This window comes from Falco biarmicus, chromosome 1 (assembly GCF_023638135.1).
Source record: "Falco biarmicus isolate bFalBia1 chromosome 1, bFalBia1.pri, whole genome shotgun sequence".
Lineage (NCBI taxonomy): Eukaryota > Metazoa > Chordata > Aves > Falconiformes > Falconidae > Falco > Falco biarmicus.
The window spans coordinates 11,939,047-11,961,510 of record NC_079288.1 but is presented as its reverse complement, the minus strand read 5'-3'; the positions used below and the strand labels follow the sequence as shown (position 1 = coordinate 11,961,510).

The window sequence follows — 22,464 nt, the reverse complement described above, 5'->3', positions numbered from 1 at the left end:
GATTTGTTCAGGTTTCAGCTATCCCTACACTGACAAATGCACATTAAACCAAAAAATAATCTGACATACCCCTAATGGCACAATATACTCCTTGTAGTTCACAACTTGAACTCAGCTTTAGGTTCAGTTTCCTGATGTGCAAAGGTGAACTGGCTTCAGAATCCTAACGTAAATTATTGTCACAACATTGCACCTGTGTGTTCTTGCAAACTAAAAACTAGTTTATACACAATTAATACAACACTCTATTAGGAACAAGACTTTATACATAGAAAATGGCTTCTAAAAATGGAAAATAAATGATATAACAAGATAGTATTAACAAAAAAAATTGGTAACCCACTTTCCTAACTACCATAATTAACAACCTCTGGTATTACACTTTGACTTGAGAAATTGCAACCCACTTTGCTTCTAGATCATCAACTACTAAGAGAAGTAAGATCTGAAAGGAGACTGATCAACCAATAGTTGTGGAGTGGGAGAAGATAGATAAATTTCCAGGAATACAAGCCATTCTTGACATCGCTGAACTCCAGCTTAATCAGTTACTCAAAAGAGAAAAATTCCCTTTACAAACCTTGCCTGTCTTCTGTCATCACCAGCTCAATAATGCTAATATTACTAGTTGCACTGTCAAAACAACACCATTTCATGCTAGAGATATTGAAATACTGAAAATATTTATAGTAACAGTTATGCTGTGTTACTTCAGTTACTTCAGTCTGACAACTGTTTGAAAAGCCTTAAAGAAGTCTGTAGTCAAAAGAAATTACAGTAAATAAAGCCAGGGGCTATACCACGTTGTAGATGAATTCAGTGGACAAACTCCAATTTATTTGTGTGTTTCAACAAGGGAATGAAAATTAAGCCTTCTGAAACAGAACCTGGCTTTTTCATAAGATCATCATTTTGAGGAGACTGTAATAAGCCTAGGTCTCTTTCCAGTTACAAACAGGACATTTTGTTAGAAACCAGAAACTGACCAGCTTTTGTGTTACAGTGTTTCCAAAGTGGGTCTTTTAAGTGAGATAACTTGAAAGACACAAATTTGCTGTTCTGCTTGTTTTGTCCTGTTGGTCTCCAGGACACAGGTATGATCTTCCAATTTCACTGCCATTCAACACCAGGTTCTTCAAAAAGCAATAGACTTTTATTCCTGTTTTACAGTTTTGCAAGCTTGTCTGCTAAAAAACCCTGCATGTGAAACAGCTGAAACAAGCAGCTGAAACAAGCAAAACTAAAACCGTTAGAGATATTTGTCTGTTACCTCCTCCAGTGGATAAATGTAATTCGCGTTGACATGTAAATCAAGAGGGAATCACACCATACGCTTATCTGGTACCTCACTAAACATATTGTTTTACCCTTTGTGCAAAAACTTTGGAGTTTAATGAGAATTTTTTGCTCACATCAAAAATTTCTCGAAATCTCTGTTTTGATCTGATTAAAGGGATATAAAAATGTATTTTGTTCTATTTCAGGGTCTATTCTAAAATACTGAAAGATATTTACTTTTTAAGTATTTATGTAAGAAATGTGGGATTTCTTTTTTCTTAAAACCCATCTCTGTATTTACTTTTTAAGTATTTATGTAAGAAATGCGGGATTTCTTTTTTCTTAAAACCCATCTCCTGAAGATAAATCAGGTATCCAAAAGCCACAGTAAAACTGTAAGCACTAACAACACTGTGTATGCTACAATTAAACAAAATTCTTTTGCAGAGTAGAACACAAGTGTTAAGCCAAGTTCTTCTTTCCTGGACATATAAACAAATTCCTCAGAGCCATTGTACAGAGCCATTCTACAAAATCAACAGGACCAAATTAAAAAAAATGAATTAGTTTTGAAACTGATAGCTCTGGAAAACAATGTGTTAGGTTTTTTCCTTTGCAATGCAAGTGGCTACAAAGATGCTTTTCAAACTAAAAAACAGACGATGCCTATGATAACAGCCTAACTCAAAAAAATCACTACTAAGCTACATACCGCCTCGAGGTTGGGATGAATCATTACTACCAATGACCACTGAAACACCAGCATCTTCCAACTTGATCTTCCATTTTTCAATTATTTCAGCTGAACCATCCTAGAAAAAAGATGACATAGATGCAGCTATTTTAATTTGTATGGTGAACAAAACTAAAAATTCCTGTCAGACAGTATTTACTTGGATAGTATTTTAAATAAGGACTGAAACATACCTTACTGGCATCATTAAAAACTGACAGCTCCATGGTTTCTTTAAAATCTTGTTCCCAAACCGACTTCAAGCATTCATCTAACCAGCATTCACTATTGTGAACAGGCACAATGACAGACTATAAAAAGAACAAACAAAGATCCAAATATATGTTAGTAAGCACTATTTTTGTTTACTTACAGTATAAGAATATTCATTAAAAATGGGAAGCATCACAAAAAATGCATCTTAAAAATACAAAAGTAGGCAAAGATCCTTTATTGTCATTACAAATATGTGATTCACTTTCCTCTCTACCAAACTTTTTTTTTTTTTTTTCTGAGTTCTACAAGATGGCTTTTGGTAGATGTCCAAGGAAACAAGAGACTACAGAACCAAAAATGCTAGCAAAACATCTATAACACCACATTAACCTGTTCCTAGCATTCCTGCGTTTCTTAAAACACTCTATGTCATCCATTAATGCATCTTACTCATCAATTTTTCTTTAGGCTTGCTGCCTAAATGGAGATGCTCATGTACAGAGCCTGTATGCTTGAGCTCGAGCTCTAGCCAAGTTTTTAAAATGATTCTATCTAAAACTGCTATTAAGCATTTTAGAAGATGACATATGGCATAGTTCCATAGTCAACCATTTCAATTGCAGGCTTGCCTATTGTAGCCTCTATTGGTTCAGCCACATATATGCAAAGCATGAAAACTTATCTGAAATATTTTAAAATCAGTTAGAAATCAGAGATGATTTCTCTGTTCAGTTACTCACTATTGTTCGAATTACCCCCCAAAACCCAACAATTCTTTCTCAGAAAAGAATACATTCCATTCACAGAATGCAAAGTCCTAAAAAATTAGCACAGTAACACACTGGCTATGCTTGTAAAGGGAGAGGCCAAACCCATACCTGTTAAGATTGCTTATAGATGGGGAACTTAAGGCAAAGAGCCTAAGTAATGTAAAAAGTCTCATGGGACATTCTAAGAAGTTCCTAGAAACAGAACTTAAAACTCTATATCTTGTGGTGCAACCATAAATACATAGTTTAAAGAATCAGAGGATTATTTCCTATTGTAAGCATGCAAGAATCTTAAGAAACAAAATACAAGAATACTGAAATTGTATTATTCAAGATTTAGTGACATGTGAGCACATGTACGAGGTGTGAATACATGTAAATGCATGCATTAGTAGGCAGATTTTATGGACATTGATAAGTATATTTTTTGGTTTTTAGGGTAGGATGTATGTACATGCAGGTATTACAGAGTGTGATGTATGGTACAATGAATAACAAATAAGAAACTTAACACTTCACAGCAAAATAAAAAACCCTATACTTGTCTAAAATGAATGATCATCTTGATTTTTGGCAGGATGCTATAAGAGGAAAAAGGGGTATATAAAAAAGGTAGGAGGAAAGCTATCTAAAATTTTAAGCAAAGCAGGTCTTTGACTTGTGTTTTGGAGAGTAAAATAAGTAAAATAAGGAGAAATAGAAAATAAAAACGTGAAATTGACTACCAAATAATTATAATTACAAAATACAGACAAAAAATATTTCAGAACTGTCTTAGATTAGTACTTTGAGATTAAAAAAATAAGCAAAAATCTGAGTTTCTACACCAATATATTGAATTTACTCAGGATTTTAATATCCTTTATGTCTAGATGGCAATTAAAGTAAGACCCTACACATTCACACTAATCCATTTTACACATTTAGAAAGAAAACAAAACGTTCTCCGATCCTTCCAATGACTATATAAACTAGCTACAGTTTTGCACATCCAGAAAAATCAATGATTTCCCAATCTGTCTTCTAATTAACTTTAGTAAAAATTTGACTATGCCATCACAAGCTAGTTTGATATTGGCTTGAAAACTGCAAAACTGGAACTTCCTTGGTTTTTTTTCCATGTACTCCTGTTTTAAGTCAGGACAGCAGTACAAAATATCAAGATTATGTTTGCACCTCTCTTTAGGTTTAACTGAAAGCAGAAAAAACAGTACTTTAACGGCAGAACATATAAAACAATCCACAGATACCTGATGGCACTAAGGTACTCCGAACTCAACAAAACAACGTGTATTAGCATGCTCCTAAAAACATTACTGTGAGCAAGTTCTGCTTCCACCGTACTGTCACAACAATGTTGAGCTAGATGCCTGCCAAAATAAGGTACAGTGCTGATGGCACTTCTGTGTAAAACCTGAAAATTTAACAAATCCACAGAAATAATTGTACACAGCGATATAGTTAAATACCAAGAGTACTGCTAACATCATATACTAAGGATTCCTTCAGTTCTACCATTCTTACTTGGTTTACTGGTTTTCTGTGTTGTTTTGTTTTGGGGTTTTTTGTTTGTTTGTTTGTGGGTTTTTTTAAGGCAAAGATAAGTTAAAAACTGCAGAGCTATATTTTCATTTCTATGTTTGTAGCCTGGTTTAAAAGTTAGAGTTGGTACTTGTCCTGAACTAGCCATTCATGAATTGGCCTTTAGTATCGTGTGACTGTATCAGAATGCTTCAGTCTTGTTGGTTTATTTAAAAAGGGAAAAACATGAACCAGGGCACAATTTCACTTACAGGTGCAGATTCGTAGTAAAAAAAACCAGCTGGTAGTAACCTCAAGAGACAGCGTCTATTTCTTCTGTCCCAAAACAAGATCAACTGCAGTTGCATCATCGCTGACAAACCATAATCTCCAGGAACAAAACTACCAGCCTTGCTAAGGCAATCACTAACAGCAGGCGTACAAGACCTGGAATACAGTTTTCCCAAAGTCTGAAGTCCTTTTGCTGCAGTTTATGCCAACTACTGCTTTCCAATCCCAACACAGACTATTACTCGAGTTCTCTTTGCAATTCTCTGGTTCTCTTCTTCATGTGTTTGAAGACTGCTACCATAATAGTGAACTACAGAAACATGCATAAAGCCCTTTCTAAGTGATTTTGGGTCAATAAAGGGAAATAAATTGCAAACAACTGCTGTATTTTTGTCATTACAAAATCAACTGAGTGATAACTGAGTCAGAATTGGATTTGAGCATTGTGACACTACCTGGTTGTCCCTGAATTTCACACATTCTAGAGTAAGACCTGAAGTGATTTTAGTTATTTTTAGTAATGCAGTTTTGCCATCGCTAAGCTGAAGATGATGATTCTTGACTTTGCTGCAAAATAAATGTTGATGTGTGGCAAAAACGACAGAATGTGAAATGGTTAACCGGTAGTTCAACGCCCTTTCTTCTACAAATCAATTACTCTACCAAAAAAATCCCTTCCTCCGTCAGCTAGACCACTGGAAAACAATACATCAATCACAAGACTGGAGAAAACTAGAGAAATGCGATGTTTTTAAAAAGTGTCAGAAACTGCACAACTGAATGTTTTGCATGCAAGAAATCCCTCATTTCTGGCATGACCACCGTCATCCTCTACTAAGAATATACATATATCTGATAAACAGCTCGAAAGTGAAAACTTCTTTTCAGTTTCCACAAATTTCAGTTTAAGTAGACTCCATCCTGCTTCCATGTCTGAATGCAGAAAATAAATGGAAAAAATAATTTCAACAGTGCTGATGGTTTTCTAAAAGTCAGAAGCTGTTATTTGTGAATGAAGTTTTCTTATGAGTCATTATTCCAAACCATTTAGAAACTCATGACTGTTGGCAGAAACATACTAGTTTTGTCAAATCTCGTATCTGGGATACTTTAAATAAACACAGAGCGATTTCCAGGCCACAAACTTTGATCTGCCTTTAGGATCTGAGACTCTTGTGAGGTTGTGAATCGGTTTTACCTGCCCATTGATCTGTGCGTTTCTGCTTTTCAGATAGTCTGTCTCGATCTCAACTGCCGCCAAACCGCATCAGTTGTACGTGTGTAAATTTGTAAAAAAAGTGCTTTACACAAAACCAAACAAAACAACACCGTCACAGGGAGTAACAAAAGTATGAAGAGCGGTACGAAAATTTTAAAACTATCTTTTCAAACTCCGTGTAACCGAGCACGCCCGGGCTGTGAGGACAAGCAGCGCAGCCGCCAGGCCTGGAACCCCCCCGCTGCAAACCCGCGCCCAGCCCAGGCCCAGCACCGCGGGGCCGCCCCCCTCCCGCCGCCGCCTCACACGTACCACCTGCACGGCGCCGCCTCTCCCCGCCTCCGCCATGGCCGCCTCCGCCCCACGGGGAGGAAGGGGGGCCGCTCGCCCCGTAACGCCCGCGAAGGAGCCGGAGCTGCTGGCCGGGCGGGGAGGCGGTTTTGGGGGAACTGCCCCCTGCCCCCCTCAGGGCAGGCCGCCAGCCCGCCTGACGGCCCGGCACCGAGCCCCAGCGGGAGGAACAACCATAGATGAGGCGGCTGGCAGGGCCGGAAGCGCCGCCGCCGCGGTGCGCGACAGTCTAGGGCAGCGGGGAGCAGCGAGGCGCTGAGGCGGGGGCGCGCGCCGCGCTTCCAGGGCGCCCCTGGCACGGAGGCGTTCGCCGAGGCACCCCTGTCGGGACAGAGGGATGGCTATCTCGACATGGGCGGCTGGGCAGCTGTGTGGCCGTTCTAAATCACTGCCCCTCGCTGGGTGCGCGGTGTCACCTCCGGCGCTCCCCCGGCCTGGCTCGGGGTGTGCTGCCCAGGCCGTGGCGAGGCTGAGGGCCCTGTCTGAGGGCACCGAGTTCTTAAAATAAAAAGTGCCTGCAGTTTCCCGCTTGTTCTCTAATTCTGTTTTTCACTTGTGTGTCTCCAGTTGGCACTTTTCTTCATCAAGACTGCTCTGTCCAGTGCTATCAGTGCCTTTTCTTGTTTTTTAATAACCTTTAAAAATGAGATAATATTTGATGGTGGCAATGATATCAGTATTGATAGTTTACTTACTGAAACTGTGCTTGTGCAACCACTTATTCCCCTGAAAGTTCACAACTAAAAGGGATCGCAAGACCAGGCCCTATACAGCAACCTATTCAGAATTTTTAAAATTTGCACAAAGCAATCTTTGTTGAGCAAAATCCTGAGATTATCCCTTGTTTATCTGAAGAGCCTGTTAAACAGCTAGACAATTCAAGAAGCAAACAGAGCAGAGTTATCTTAAAATGTTCGTTGGCACACAAATCTGAGAGCTGAGGAGGTGAGGAAGACAGCCAAGCAGTAATTCACCCTCAGAATCTATTTCAAATTATCTACACAGCTTTTCTCCATCCAGCCCGAGTTTTAATCTTTCTGTGAACAGCACTGCTAAATATGATCATTTCTTTTTCTGGTGACAAAGGCTGCTAGCACTTTTATGTTGCCTGCATGCCTTGCTTTATCTAGGAAAGTGTAGCTGAGTATTGCTTTACTCATGCTGAACCAAACAAAAGTCCTAGTCAGGGCCCAGCACCTCATTATGCGAAGCAATGCACAAAATGCAGAGCAAACCCCATGCTTCCTTCCCCAAGGAAAACAGAGAACCAATCAAAACCACCAGAAATGTTTTCTTGGTTATATTCTGCAGCTGATCACAGAGGGTAATTAAATACAAGCATCTCCTTAAAATGTGATTTTCATTTGGGGGGGGGGAATCTGGGCAGACTTTTGAAGGCCCACAAGCATGCAAGAACAATCCAGTGGGATTTTCAGTGCAACCTAGGCGTCTAGCTCCATCATGAGCGTCATTACCTACTGGCTTTTGAAAATCTAGCAGGCATTTCTGTGTTCTTGGGCAACTAAATAGTTTTCAAAATATAGTCCATTGTTTCAGTGCCTATTCCTCTTTCATGTGGGTCAGAATGGAAAGCAACCTCCTAATGGAGGAGGACATGACATACTCGGAAGCAAGCAAAAGCAATTTGCTCCTAGTTGCACTTCCAATTGCTCTACTGAAACATTTTTTGGAATGCTAGGTCAAAGCACACAAAGCAGTTCTTACAGCTAAAAGCATTACAGAACCAGAGATAATTCTCATCATACTAGCTTTTATTTCTGATAAAACAATATCTTGATCATTACTGTGAACCTAAAACTTCCAAATTCTGGAGGCTTTAGCTATCAAATAGAAATTTTCTTCATCTTCATGGAAAGACATAGTATCTAGATATAGATACTTCATGGAAAGACATAGTATCTATGGTTTGCTTCCTTTACATTTAACTCTCATTTAAAAAATGACACAGACTAATTATATTAAGGACAACTTAGACCTATTAACTTGTGAGGACAGATCTCAACCAACTTCACTGGGAGTTAAAGAAAAAAAAATAGAAAAGGAATATTTATGTAGGGTTTCCCTAGTGTTATTTAGGCCAAGTAGTCTTGGGTTTAGTTTCTTTTTGAAAAGGTCAGACTGTGACTGAGAGGGAAAAGAGCATCCTTACTACAAATCTGTTGTTGCTGTGGTGGAGCATGTGGGCATGCTACAAGTTAATGTAGTTGTATCTTTGTTGGAAAGACACAAAGAGTGAGTATAGAGTTTTCTTGTAACACATTTGTAGCTGAATTTGCAAGCTTCAGTACTAAAGTACTTCCAGAACACACCATGTTGAAAGGATCATTCAACATAGTAGGTAAAATACTCAGCTTAGAGCTAGTTTTGAAACCACTTCTATTCAAAGAATGCTTTGAACTTCCAAAAGTGCTGTTATTTTCATGAAATGTCACAGCTGAGTACAAGAAAAGAGGGATGCGATATTTCTTATTAAAGAACCATAGGGCAGAATGGGGCTTCAGAAGCTCATCTAGTAGCCCTGCCGTCCTGAGAAAGGATCAATTTTGTCATTACCACCAAATACCTACTAACCTGTTCTCAAAGGCCTTCCTCCAACAACGGAGGCTTCTAACATCCTCAGACAGTTTCTTGCAGTCCTTCCTATCTTCACCCTTAGAAAAAAAATATAATATTTAACCTAAATCTTGCTGTGATTTCCAAGCCCCCTCAAGTTTGGCAGGCTAAGATCTTGTCCCCCTAGGAAAAAGATCCAGACTTCTATCATCTCCCCACATTTAGAGCTGTTAAGCCTGAGCCTGTTGTATAAAACTTTTCTCTTTTACACAAAAGCTTCTTGCTATCTCTCTCCCTCTACAGACTAAAGTCTCCAGCTCCTCCATTTGAGTCCTCTGTTTCTAACAACTCAAATATTGTCCCTAGGCAAAAATTATCTTCCTACCTTATTTGATTCAGCACTTTGACCACATTTTAGGCCAGATGTGAAAAGTTTTACTGGACTATTAAAAAAACCCAAAACAACAGAAATCAAACAACAAAACCCCCAAAACCATATAAACACCCACAACCAAAACCTTAGCACCCTATCCTGCTTTTTTGCAGGCATTAAAAAAAGAACAAACCAAAACTAACTTCATAATCAAACACACTCAGTCAATGCAAACAAAGAGGCCAGTAACCTGCCAAAGATAAGACTAGAATCCCTTGCAAAGGACACAGCCCAACATCCCTTAAGCTTGTCTCTCTGCCCTAAGAGGCTCCCTCAGCCCCCTCCTCAAGGGGTCCTCTGATAGCCCTCTCCCCAGTGTTTTTATCCCCTGCAGCTGTGTGCCTTCTCAGCTGCTTTCTTGCTAAAGCCTATGTTAACCCATTCTTTGCCTGAGAGGGCTTGCCAACTCCATCCCAAATCTGTTATTCCTTATTCACCCTGCATACAGAAAACAAGTCACTCCCTTCCCCTCCACAGCCATGATTTATGTATTTGCAAGCTGTTGTTAGGTTTCCCTCCCATCTTGCTCTCTTGTTTAGGTTATGCGCATCTGATTCATTCAGTCCTTCCTCACTGGTCATGCCTTACACCTCTGTTTATTCTCACGGCTCTCTTCTGGACTCTCTGGGCCCTTTGCATCTCTGCTGGAGAATGAGACCCAGTGCCAGACGCAGTATTCCCGCTGGGACTGTACCAGTGCTGGGCAGAGCAGGATTACTTCCCATCTCTTGCAAGCCATGCTCCTGTTTGCACAGCTTAGTGCAGTGTTTGCCTTTTTCACAATGGCTTGACACTGTTGACTCCTAATCAGCTTGTGATCTATTATATCCCCTAGATCTTTTTCTGCATGAGAGAAACAGTATTTTAGCAGTTTTATTCCAGTCAGCCACATGAGAAGAAAATGAGTGAAGTAGTGTGAGTGAGATTATCTGCTTTGTGCTTCAATACCAGAATTGTTTACTGGTTTCCAATTAGTTACATGTGTACACCCCGTTAAGGGAGTTGCACGAGTGTTGCTAATGCCTTCCTTTGGCCTTCAGAGCCTTTATTACTAGTGGGGACTAGTACCTAAGAGTTATTTGGGCCAATTTCCCTTGTACTCAAGACTTCAAATATTTAGCTGAAACTGCAGGACTAATTGCCCTGAAGAAAACCTCTTATAAATTAGACATGTTGAGTTTGAATTAACCTCACTGAAAAATGCTGTTGCTCATTAGAGAAGAAGTCTTGTGTGATACATTTCTCTCTTTGAAACATTAGCTGTCGTTATAAAGGATGTTGCTGTTGCTTGTTTCTTTTTTTAAAATGAGTCAATCTGAAGAAGCCTGGGGTTGTTTTTATGAGTTAGCAAATGTCACAAACATTCTCTTAACAGGAGTACTGGACTTTGGTGCCTTTGTGGGTGAGCTGGAAAGGTCCTGTTCATTTCAGTACCAGTCCACACCTCCAAACATACGCTCTTCTTGCCCACCACCAGTCATCCCACTCCCTGTGCACTTTCATTTCATGGCCTCTCATCAGCCTGCTGGGCTGCATTGCAGTTTTGTGCAGGTTTCCTGTTCTGCTTGAGCCATTCTTAGCTGCTCTAGTTCAGGCCCTTGAGGATACCTGTCTGTTCAGTGTGGGTTTGTGGCATTAAGGCTGCAGGAGGTAAGGTAGTGCCAAGGGAGAGGGACAGTTGTTCCACAGAACTGAACAATATCAGTGCAGGTTTTTCTTTGCCTAAGGCTTCAATAATTGAGCAATCTTTTGCAAAGTTAGACTTCTATTTGGCAATCTTTTTTTAAAGGATTTTTTTCTGTATAAAGCTCTATTTTAAAAATACAATAAAAGACAACTGTAGCTTTTAGCTGGTGAAATCTGCTGGAGAATCCAGTGATAGGCAGTTGATTATGGTCTCACCATCTTGGTTAATACAGTTTGGTTTTTTTATTAAGTAACTGATCTGAAACCCAGTAAAGTAATAATGGTATTTTCCTTACTTACCCGAAAAGCTTTAGAAGTAAGTTATTTGGAGGAAAAAAAGTCTTATTTACAAAAGATAGCAAGATTCAGATAATGGAAATGGATAAAAGTTAGCCTTGAAACCCCATTTTCCTAATCTTGACAAGTTCCTGTGTGCCACAAGTGATAACCCTTGAGAATCAAAGCTTCTACTTGAAGAAGAATAAACCTTTAGAAAGTTCAGTGTAGGTTCTTTGTTTTTCAAGACCATACCTCTGTTTGATCTTCTTGATGACTGAAGTGTTAAACACTTACAAAATGAAGTTACGCTAGAGAGCTGAGGAAAGTAGGTGGAATTGTATATTTCCCAAAGAGTCACTGGTAAATTCATACTGTCCACAGTCAGAATTGTGTTGAACTTCAGTACCTTTGGGAGCTTAAACTTCTTTGTATATAAGTACAGGAAGCATCTGACATTTTAAGATGGGAAAGTGCTTAAAGAAATAAATCATATCCCTACAAAGGAATGTATACATAACAGGAACTGGGATGTGTATAATATGCAGAGATCCACAAGACAATGTATTGGATGCACATCTTTATATGACATACAGACAGGAAGGGAAATGAGTAACATTTTGAATTATGAATTAGCCAAAGGCCTCTGAAGAAAAGATTACAAGAATTGTATAGCTCTAGAGAATACAGCAACATTTACTTAATACATCTTTATTGAAAACAGAATTCAATAGGTTCTTTAAATCTTTATACTGCCCTACAAAAGATATCTTATTATATCATATCTTATTGTATCTTTTAATACCATTCTTAAAATACTTATCTACTCTGAAAAGTGGGTCTTCGAGTACAGTTTATTGTGAGTAATTCTATTTCAGTTTTGTTTAATTTTCAAGCAAAGATTTTTTTTCCATTTTCCTGTAAATGCCAATTCTTCAGTCTCACCCTGCGTTATGAAATTCAGAGTTCTTTCAGGTTCGTGCATCTTCAGTAAAACAGATTTTACAGCTTTGCTAAAGGTAGTAATACTGCTGATAATACAAAGGCTAGTATAGTGAGCAGTTTACTCTCTTTCAGCTGTATTGGCTGTGTGTTGTAAAAGAGTAGTAAAGATGTAATTCTTGTCAGAAAATTGACCAGATGTGAGCAAAACAGAGACAGGAAACTGTTCTCTTTCAGTGAAAAGCTGTTACTCCATTTTTATGTACTTTCTTTGCTGAATGTAACTCTTCTCAAGGCCAGGAAGGCTTTTGAACAGCCTGACAAATGTGCTGCTAACCTGGGGAACTCCGGCCCTAGGAGGAAACAAGCCAACGAGCTGTGCAAATGGTATCTGTGACAGCTTGTTACTATCGTATAGTGGCCGTGGCTCCTGGGCTGTGGGAGGGATAGAGGCACAGCCCCAGTGTGAGAGCATCTGTCAAGTCAAGTCTCGTGACAGGGACATCCTCATTTTGGGCCACTGAGCCCAGCTGGAGGAGGTGTGGGCTGCTGTGGGGAGCAGGAGGTGATGGCACCACCAGGCTCTTGGGTCTGCACGGCACTGCTGCTTTGCCCTGGCCTCAGAGCAGCTGGGAAGCCGTAGCACCATGCAGCAGTAGGGACTGGGGGGGCTGCCAGTGCTGGGGCATGTGAGAGGGAAAGGAAAGGAAGGTCTGGAGCCCTTTAGACCTCAGCAAATCTGTCTGTCTAGCAATCCTTTCAAAGGTCATTACCAATTCACAATAATTCTGTGTGAATAAACGGACAATTGTGTCAATTTTTTTAAGTAGGGTTATGACATCTTCTGTGACATTACAGATAGCATTTGGCTATCAAAACTGTTTTAGGAGTAGGTCTATGGAGACCACATTGTTGTGCTAGCAGGATATAAGAGATGACAGTAAATTATTTCATTGTGTAAAGGCTCCCTGGTAACATCATCCTGATGCCATTAGAGCCTGCAATAAACCACCATACACAAAAGACTCTGCTTCTCCCTCCCTGTGACAAAATCCTTAGTTGTCTACTTCTGCTGAATACTCTTATTCTTTCCATAATCAACCCAGCTACTTCTACTTCTATCTAAACTTTCCCTTCCCAAATAAGGTACTTCTTTTTTTCTACTGCAAAAGAGAGATTAATTTCACTATCTGGGAAGCCACGATCCTCATTTTGACTTCAAGTGAAATCAACCAAAAATAGTGTTTTGCTGACATTGCTATGTTAGTGCCACGTCCAATACTCTGCCTATTGAGACAGAGTTCAAGGATGTATAGGTGTCCAGCTCCATCGATAATATTGGCCAAGAAGCAGATCCTGCAGGTATTTAAATACTGGGGCAGCTGTATATGCATGTGAGAAGTTTAATTTTGTTTTAAAACCTCCAACTGTATAAAGTTGTATTTGTTAGTGTTCTCATCTTGGGTTCTCAGATTATTTATGCACCCAGCAACCCCTGTGCCAGTTGTGGTTACTATGCATGTAAACTTGAACTTTGACATTTCATACTGTTGCAGAACCTTGGTATGTGCATTCCTTTATCTTCCCACCGTCCCTGCAGTTGCTCTTCATTATTGTCAGTCCTTATTAGTTAGAAAACTACATTCCGTTTTGTTTGGGCCAATTAACTGGTTGGAGAGAGCGGCTCTTCTAGGATCCCCGCTAACTGTGTACCACCAGCCATCATTAAACAAACCTGAGCTCTGCTGCACTTTTCAAAACAGCAAATTCTTGTTTCTCCATTGACCAACTTGCAAAAACCCTTCAGACTTTTGGATATTTCACTCTCTTTATGACAATTAAAGGGGAAAAGACATTGTGTAGCCAGTTAAATGAGAGCTGTTGTGTGAGTTATTGTTGTAATTACTTTATATGCATTTTCATTTGTTTAGGATGCTGTCTTCCTAAATGCCAGGGAAGAAGAATACCAGCAGAGGAAACAGTCCTTGTGCTGCTTCAATATTGTGACTTGCAGCCTGTCTGAAAGCATAACAAAGACTCGATTGTGCAAGTGCCCAGCTGATCCAACAAGCAATGAATAAGTGAGCAATGGTCAACAGTGAAGGAGTGGATATCACAGAGGGCAATTCAAAAAGTTTATAGTGCTGTGAAGTGAGGGAGCCATGAAATGAAATAGAACTAGAGATACAAAGATAATCAACCATTTGGGTTAGTTCTACTTTTTTTTTTTCCCTTGAAATGGTCCATCATTTTTTGATAAAACAGGGAAAAAAAAAAAAAAAGACTGTAAACTTCTAAGAGATAAATCTTCCAGTACAGAAGAAAGTAATCTCATTCCTTCAGTTTAAACAAAAGATAATTTGAAAACAGGATCTGGCCTAAGTGATGAATGAAATCTCCAGAAATCTACTTGGAAGACATGGTAGGTAGCACGAAGCAGGTCACTGTTAGGAGGAGGAATTACAGACTATCAGATTTTTGTGTCCATTCAAGCATTTGGGTCCACATAAGGCCCAACCCAGTCTTGTCAGCATGACCCTTGGGAATAAAAGAATAAGAAAGTTTTATATGTAACAAGAGATCTCCAGTTCTTCATGGGAGCACAAGTATCTAGTGAAATCCACAGGAGGGTGGATTCCCTTTCCTTCAAAGTCTTACACTAGTCTTTTTACCCTTGAATGGATTTGGTTGGATTTTCAGCCAGAATCCTGTCCAAGAAAGCAGAAGATACATAGGCACATATATTAACAAGATAGCAAAGTTCAGATTTTATACTTGCATACTGCTTCAAGGACTTCTCCCAAAAGCACTAAAAGAAAGAAAGTTTGGGTGACCACAGCATCTTCTAAAAATACTAAAATTTATTCTGGCTTCATGGTGTTTCAGTGTAAAAATACTTTCTAATTTGCTAGTCATTACTTGTCAGTTTTTGTTAGATTTCATGGCTTGTCACTGTCCTTGGGACCTTTCAAATTGAGATTTTTTAGCTTCAACAAGGCCTGGTCCCTTACCTTCAGACTTTCGTGTTGTTTTGCCTTTGCCACTGCACTTGCAACAATAAATTGGCAGAGCATCATGAATTTGCACCAACTGATTTTCAGAGTTCCTCATCAACTATATTCAGCATCATAACACAGAGAAATGACTTTCAGAACATCATGCAAGGAACTGAGCGGAGACTTTGAGAGAGAACCTAACTCACCTTTTCCTCAGTCTACTACTTGATCAGTGGAGCATTTCTGTCGTCAGACCTGTTGGCACCTGAATGAGAGTGTCATCTGACCTAATAAAGCCATGATAGCCAAAACATGCTTTGAACCAAAGAAAAAATCAGTCTCTTTCAACAGATGCATTGTTTGTAATCTGGAAACTTTGCAAAATAGATTCTCATCTGAGCTTCAGGTCTCTCTGGAGGAGTTTTTTTTTGCTGCTGAGCTGGCGCTAAAAGGGACAGGGGTGTGCAGGGCCCTTTACCCCTTCCTTCAGATACATCTGCCCTGCAAATACTGCCACAAAGCAGCACAAAGGACCCTGCTTTGCAGAGCAGCACAGATCTGATTTCGTGATCTGATCCATTGTTTTTCCTTAAGCAAATATGTAATAATGTCGGAATTTATGGATTAGTTAGACGATACCCAATCTGCTTTAATCAGTTAGTGCTATTCCTCACAGAATGTCACTGACGGGAGTACGGTGCAGAGAGACTGGGTATGTACAGAGAGCTTTCTTAGTCTTTTCTCTGTTAATGCTGCAATATTTGGTAAGATATCACTAAGTTGGTGAATGAGTTTAAGAAGAAATGAAAATTCTTGTGCTGTTAGTCACAACTGGGCAAACCTTGCAGCCCTTTTTCTAGTAAAACTGCCATCGTATTCAGGGTAGGGGGAAAGTTTGTTGTATAAAAACTACTCCATGGGCCAAATCTTGCTCACAGGAGCTTGTCAGCCTTGCTCTAGAAAATCACCGTTGCCAGATCTGAAGTTGATCTGAGCTCTGAAAAGACCCGCTGTTGAAAATTAAGTGTGAAATTTGAAAATGATTAAGTTGAATTATTTACCTTGTTAGTTCATCATGTCTGCAAAAATATTCTCTTTCCTTCTAGTAACCTAGCAACGAATACACAGTGCACAATTATTTTTTCACAATTTGTAGGAGAGCTGCATTAAAATGCATGTCAGTGTCTTTATTTCATGACAGGCATGTAGCAAGCAGCACTGCAAATGTTTGTTTATCCTGGCAAGGGCTGGATTTGTTTAGTGTAACTTGCATTAGCTTTGTCTCAATTCTGAAGCAGAAAGGAAAATACATTCTTGTTTTCAGACCAGTGTTACAAATACTCTCTTTAGCTTTGTTTTTATTATGAGAAGTGACCACTAATGGATTCAGACCTGTGTCCTCTGCTAGCATATTCTCCTACCATGTACTGGAAACTTCTGAGTAGGTTTGAAGGACTGCTGGTTGCACAGTCTGAGTCTACAGGTTGCAGAGATCACGCAGGCTGGGGGAACTGGAGAAAATGAAAAACTAAGCCAGCCAAGAGGATATACATCAAGATAAATATCAGCTTCACCAGTGGCATAAATAACGTTTTCTAAAACAGGAAATTAATGTTCATTAGATGGTAGAAATAAACTGGTCCTCTTGAAAAGTCCTCAGATTAAACGCTGGGTTTCTGAGTACTTTTTGGCAGACATTTTAAATACCTAGGTTATTGTGAAATGAAAAGAAAACACTTATTCTTGTGGATGAAATGCACAGGACTATCCCCAAAACAACAATATGCTGAGGCCTCTTTCGAGTTGTTTTTTTTTTTTTACTTCAGCTTTATCCTGTCTCAGGCATGCAAGCATGAGTTAATGCCTGCAACCCAGAGGAGTCTCTAGGCTTAGGCACTAAATCCTCTGCCTGGGTCCCCAGGTCCTGAGACAGCATTGCTGTGTGGGATGGCAAATGATCTGTGTTTCTTAGCCATCTTTTGTGCTTTGTGTTACCTTTCTGATCCTCTCAATAGGCTGCTTGGGTCCAGACATCATTCTCTTCATTGCTTTCCAGTTTGATGTGCAAAGAGCAAAACGCAAATTCCTGTCTGCATAGGCTGGGTTGCTTAAGAGTTTAAGGTGTTTGGGGGCAGAATGGTGAGAGAAAAGCACCGGAATCATTGCTACAGTGATGCTGTGGTCCTTGGCTTGATGAAAACCAAGCTGTGTGGTTTGGGAAAATGGTCCTTGATATCTTAAAGCTATGGCTTTAGCACCATCACAGAGCATAGATGTAATCCTTACTCCACTTTAGACTCCTTGGCCAAGATTACACCTCACTCAGCCTCCCTAATCTGCATGTATTTCAGCTAGCTGAGGTGTTTAACTTCAGAGCAGCTAGCCAGGAGTGTAGTCTCCCTCTGCAGTCAGCACGGAGAGGCAGGCACTTGCAGAAGGTGATTCAGCTCTTACCTGGGCTGAGTTACCGAGCCTTGCAGGTGGGCTTCGCTCCCCATTTTCTCTGGGGGACACATGGGAGGAGAGCACCCTGACTTCCCTGCTCAAAGGCCAGCGTTAGCCCCATGTCTTACCCTGCTTGGTATCTGTGAGATGGAAATAAAGCCGATGAGGAAAGAGAGACATTTATTTGTCAGCAATCTAAAAAAGAAATATATACACATTGGCCAAACTACTGATTTGCCTTAAATGTCTAACTATTCATGGTAAATGAATTTCACTGCTATCAGAGGTAGCATCCCTGTGTCCACATTCCCTCGTGCAGCGAGAGCGAGCCGATAGGTGGTAGCTTCAGGTACACCTACGGGTTTGGCCACATCACAAGTCTGGGCATCTCCGTTTTTTTATTTATGTATTTTGGTGCTATGTCTTGTAATTAACTTGTCCAAATAATGATTCCCCCCATGTGCCCCCCCCCCCCCCCCCCAACCCCGAGTTTTTCTGTTTATTTGACTAGACTGAAAATACCTAAGTCTCACTTCTGTGCCTACAGCGAAATCCATTGATTTGGGTGGGAGCCGGTTGGGATCCTAATGCAAACATCCAGAGGCGGAAGCTCAATTGTGCTGGCAGCGGGAGCTGCCAGTTCAGTGGGGAGCTGTTTGTTTCCGAGCTGCCTGTGTCCAAGGGGAGAGGGGCAGCTTTGCTCCCCCGCCTCCTCTTTCAACGCTTCTGTAATGCTGCCTCACTCTTTAAAATGCAATCTGTATATTGACACTGTTCCACCAGAAATACTGCTGTCCTACGACTTGATTGCAGGCATGCAGTTAACACTTAACTTCTTCTGGGAAAGATTTGCTTATTTTTCTTTAAATGCACGTCGTTTTCTGTTACATTGCAAAGGCCAAAGCTTTTCCATTTAAAATGAAAATGAGAAAAGCGAGACGTGAGTAGTAGTGATTTAGGAGTAATAGGAGCTATGCTCAGATATTAGTATTAACCGAAGTAAGCAGGAATAAACAGAAGGGTTTAGTTAGAAAGGATGAGTGTATTTTCATTACTGATTTTAATTTCATGAAAGCAAGTAACACAGTCCCCCCTCACCACACACAAAGATTTCCCACTGTCTGTTCAGCTGCTGAACCTCTCCCTGTTTTGTTATTTTGCTTACTCCTGCCTGTCCGCTGGATGTACCTTTCAAATACTATTTATTTCTTATTGCTCCTCTATTAATTTTCTATTGTCCCCTCTGTCGCTTGTTGGAATTCTTAGACTGCTCTCTTTTCCCTCCTGTTTTGACATGCATGCTGTTTAGCTATGGCTTTGCCTTTCCAGAAAATACCCTGCTTCTCCTCCTTCCTCCTCCTCCTGTAAAGTTTCAGATTTCCCTTCCTGGCAGCCAGCGAGGGGCTGCACACCAGGCACTAGCCGTTGGGTCTGCTCTGTAACCACAGGACCTGATTCACCTCCTGCAAGCTGAGTAGCGTGAAAATAAATCAGCTGAGAAGGAGCTGGTTGGGAGTTGCAAAACACAGGGACACATGGTGAAACCCACACATGGGCTGGGTAATGACCAGCAAGACTCTCAAAGAGTTTGCAGTTCTCCCATACATATTCCCTTCGGGACAGCAGGGCTGAGTGAGACCTTTCAACAGATTAGCTCTGCCACACTGTTTAAACCAGCTTTGCGTGTTCAGCTGAGATGTGCTTAACCCGAAATCCTGCATCTGAAAGTGCCCTTACTATGCCTTCGGGCTGGGTCCCGGCTTGGCAGGAGAGTTTTGTCCCTAATATCTAGGATCTAAATGCAGCTTTGAAGAAAATGTAAATCCAGACCTGAGCTTGAGCCCATCTCTAATCACCACTTGATTTTGTTTTCTCCAGATCTGCACATTTGAGCACTGAAGCAAATTAGTCATCTCTCCTTCAACAGGTTCTCCTCGTGCAGCTGCCTGTGCTGTTTGTGCCTGGGTTGGTAGCCGTGACAAGTAAATATTTAAAGTAATTTAGAAGCAAGCATCTGAATTGAAGCTGTAGATCTTCATCTTTGAGTTACTCCTTGAGGAAGGCAGTGGAGCTTTATTGGGGTTCAAGTGTCTTGAGTGTACGAAGCTGTTTCCAGAACCTGTATCTCCAGTCCTGCCACATTAGGCCAGTGTAGTAACTCAGTGGCTTCTGTTTTCAGAGCAGTGTGAAGCCTTTGCTGCAGAGGATTTATGTTTCCTTTTGCCATTATACAATATTTTCCTCCCAGATTTCAGTGAAGTTCTACCCTTTCTGAATTGTAAATGCAAAAAAATTACTGTTCAGAATGTTCTCTCTTGAAAAGATGTTTGCTTTTCACAGCTCAAACAGAAAACAGCTCAGTGCATCCAAAAGCTGCCTCACCCTTTGAGCGTGTTCCCAGATCCCAGCCAAGAGCACTACTATGGAATAGCTGTGAGTAGCCGGAAGAGCATTGTGGGGATTGAGATGCAAATGAGCGAACCGAGCAGCCCCCTTCGCCGCAGAGGTTCCCTATCTCCCTCTGCCCCTCACTTTTGAACTGGGGGGGCTTAACCTGGCCATGGCTCTGCAGCCAGAAACCCTGGCTCTACGGCCGCAACCCCCGGCTTTGCTCCTTTGTAAGACTCGTCAGCCTGGGCCAGATGAAGAGCTGTATCACCATCATGAAGGCACTGCGGACAGGAGGGGCTTTTAAAGCCCCCACATTGCCGTCACTTTTCTGGGTCCCCAGAACTAAATGCCGCTGCCTTTTCTGAGTTCAGCGGGGGAGAATGAAAGGCAGAGGTAGTAGCCACTGCAAAATAGCACACACTGTTCTGTGTCTTAAAAGTTCCCAGTTTTCAGGCAGTTTCAAAAGTTCCAAAGCGTAACGTGAGCAGCTGCCTGGGCACTTGTTTGTTTTATCAAATGCAGAGTCAGAATATTGCAAAGGAAATCAGATACAGTAAGTTGGGGGGCATGCAGAGGGTTGCACATACAAACACACGGAGGAATAAAGCAATACGGTGTTTTCCCTGTATGCTTTTCTTTCCAGTATGAGGGAAGGAAGCAAAACATTCTAAGAAAACCTCCTTCTAAAGAAATAATCAAGGCACTGAGCTCTAAAGCCTGTGTCACTGCACATGACCAGGAGAATGAGGCATTTTGCATTATTGCATGTTGTCATCACTTTGCTCAGTGTTGTCCCTGCATGCTAATTACATGTTTACATGCATTGCATCATTTGACATAATTACTGTAATTATGTTAATACTTCATAATCAACAGAACAGTACCTGTAATTTACCAAACAAAACCGACATGAAAAGCTAAACCCACAAATGGAAGGGGATACACTGTGAAGGATTTAATCCTCAGTGCAGAAGCAGGCAGGAAGCACTCAGAACTGGAATATCCTGGTTTAGCCATTGGATCCTCCCAGACAGCACTGGGGCACTTTGCAATGTGTTTTAAAAGGTACTAACGAGGGTAACACACCAAACTGTGAACGGGGTGTAAATGTTTAATGCTCATCTGTGAACTCTCACCTAGAAAAATCAGTGCAGTGCTTTCAACAAAGCTGCCTGACAGACACTTGAAAGGACAACAGGAGACTGAGAAACTCAGTGATCTGGAAATATTTTAACCCCTCTCCTATCTGCGGATGTACAATATCAATCTCGACCCCCTTGTTACTTCTTTGAAAGGAATACGTGGCGCCTGGCATATCAGAGCGCAGTCTGCTAGCAGCTGGATCCTCTACCCCCTGCCCCCATCCCGGGTTTTTTTTCTGTTTATCTTAGCCCGGGTAGTTTGGGTTTGGGGCCGATTCACACCCTGCACTTCCCTCACATCCTCAAAAGCATTTCTTTGCTTCTGGTTTCTTGCAGAAGGGTCTCTGCCACCAAGGGTTAAGTATCTAAAGTCAACTATGGGATAACCAGGGACATTAAGACAAAGAGTTATCTGGAGTGTTCATTAAGTGTTGGAGAGTTTTACAAATAAGATCGAGTCCCAAGTGCTTCCTGGTAAGTGGAAACACGAGAAGGTTCCAGCTAAATTGTCAATCTCCATCCATTCAGGAACCACGCCCAGGTGGAGATTCGGCTGTGGCAGAGTAACCTGCTGCAGTGAGCTGTGCTGCTGGCACCCACCTGGCCCGGGGACCGGTGGCAGGGCACTGCTGGCACCCAGCTGGCTGGAGAGTGGTGGCAGGGCACCGCTGGCACCCACTTGGCTCCGGGACCGGTGGTAGGGCACTGCTGGCACCCAACTGGCCTGGAGAGTGGTGGCAGGGCACCGCTGGCACCCACTTGGCCCGGGGACCGGTGGCAGGGCACCGCTGGCACCCAACTGGCCTGGGGACCGGTGGCAGGGCACCGCTGGCACCCACTTGGCTTGGGGACCGGTGGCAGGGCACCGCTGGCACCCACTTGGCTTGGGGACTGGTGGCAGGGCACCGCGGGCACCCACTTCGCCCGGGGACGGGTGGCAGGGCACCGCGGCACCCCCAGCGCCTTTCCCGGCCAGACAAAACCTTTCCTCCCCCGCGCTCGGGGGGCATCGTCCTTCCCTGCGCCCCCCGGCAAGCCCGGGGCCAGCCCGAGGCGGGAGCCGGCAGGGCAGGGGGCTGAGGCCGCGGGCCACCTGCCAGGGCCCGGGCAGGCAGCAGTGGGCCGTGCCGTGCCGTGCCCGCTGGGCAGCGGCGGTCCCCGATCCGGCGCCGCGTTTTGCTGGCGCAGCAAGTGCCGGCC

General features: G+C 41.8%; 1 protein-coding gene across 2 annotated transcripts in view; it reads right to left on the bottom strand.

Moving 5' to 3' along the window:
* The window catches only part of B3GNTL1 (UDP-GlcNAc:betaGal beta-1,3-N-acetylglucosaminyltransferase like 1), a 132,750-nt gene extending 125,888 nt beyond the window's left edge, over positions 1 to 6,862 (bottom strand). Inside the window, exons 1-3 of one of the 2 annotated variants that reach the window (XM_056328247.1) lie at positions 6,341 to 6,862; positions 2,206 to 2,322; positions 1,991 to 2,090 (exon numbers count right to left, since the gene is read on the bottom strand). In XM_056328247.1, coding sequence (XP_056184222.1) covers positions 1,991 to 2,090; positions 2,206 to 2,322; positions 6,341 to 6,376 — 253 coding nt within the window. In that variant the 5' untranslated portion in view covers positions 6,377 to 6,862. Of the gene's footprint in view, positions 1 to 1,990; positions 2,091 to 2,205; positions 2,323 to 6,340 lie in introns of those variants that run through there. The other variant, XM_056328256.1, reaches the window with a different exon arrangement.
* Between the last annotated feature and the right edge of the window lie 15,602 nt (positions 6,863 to 22,464).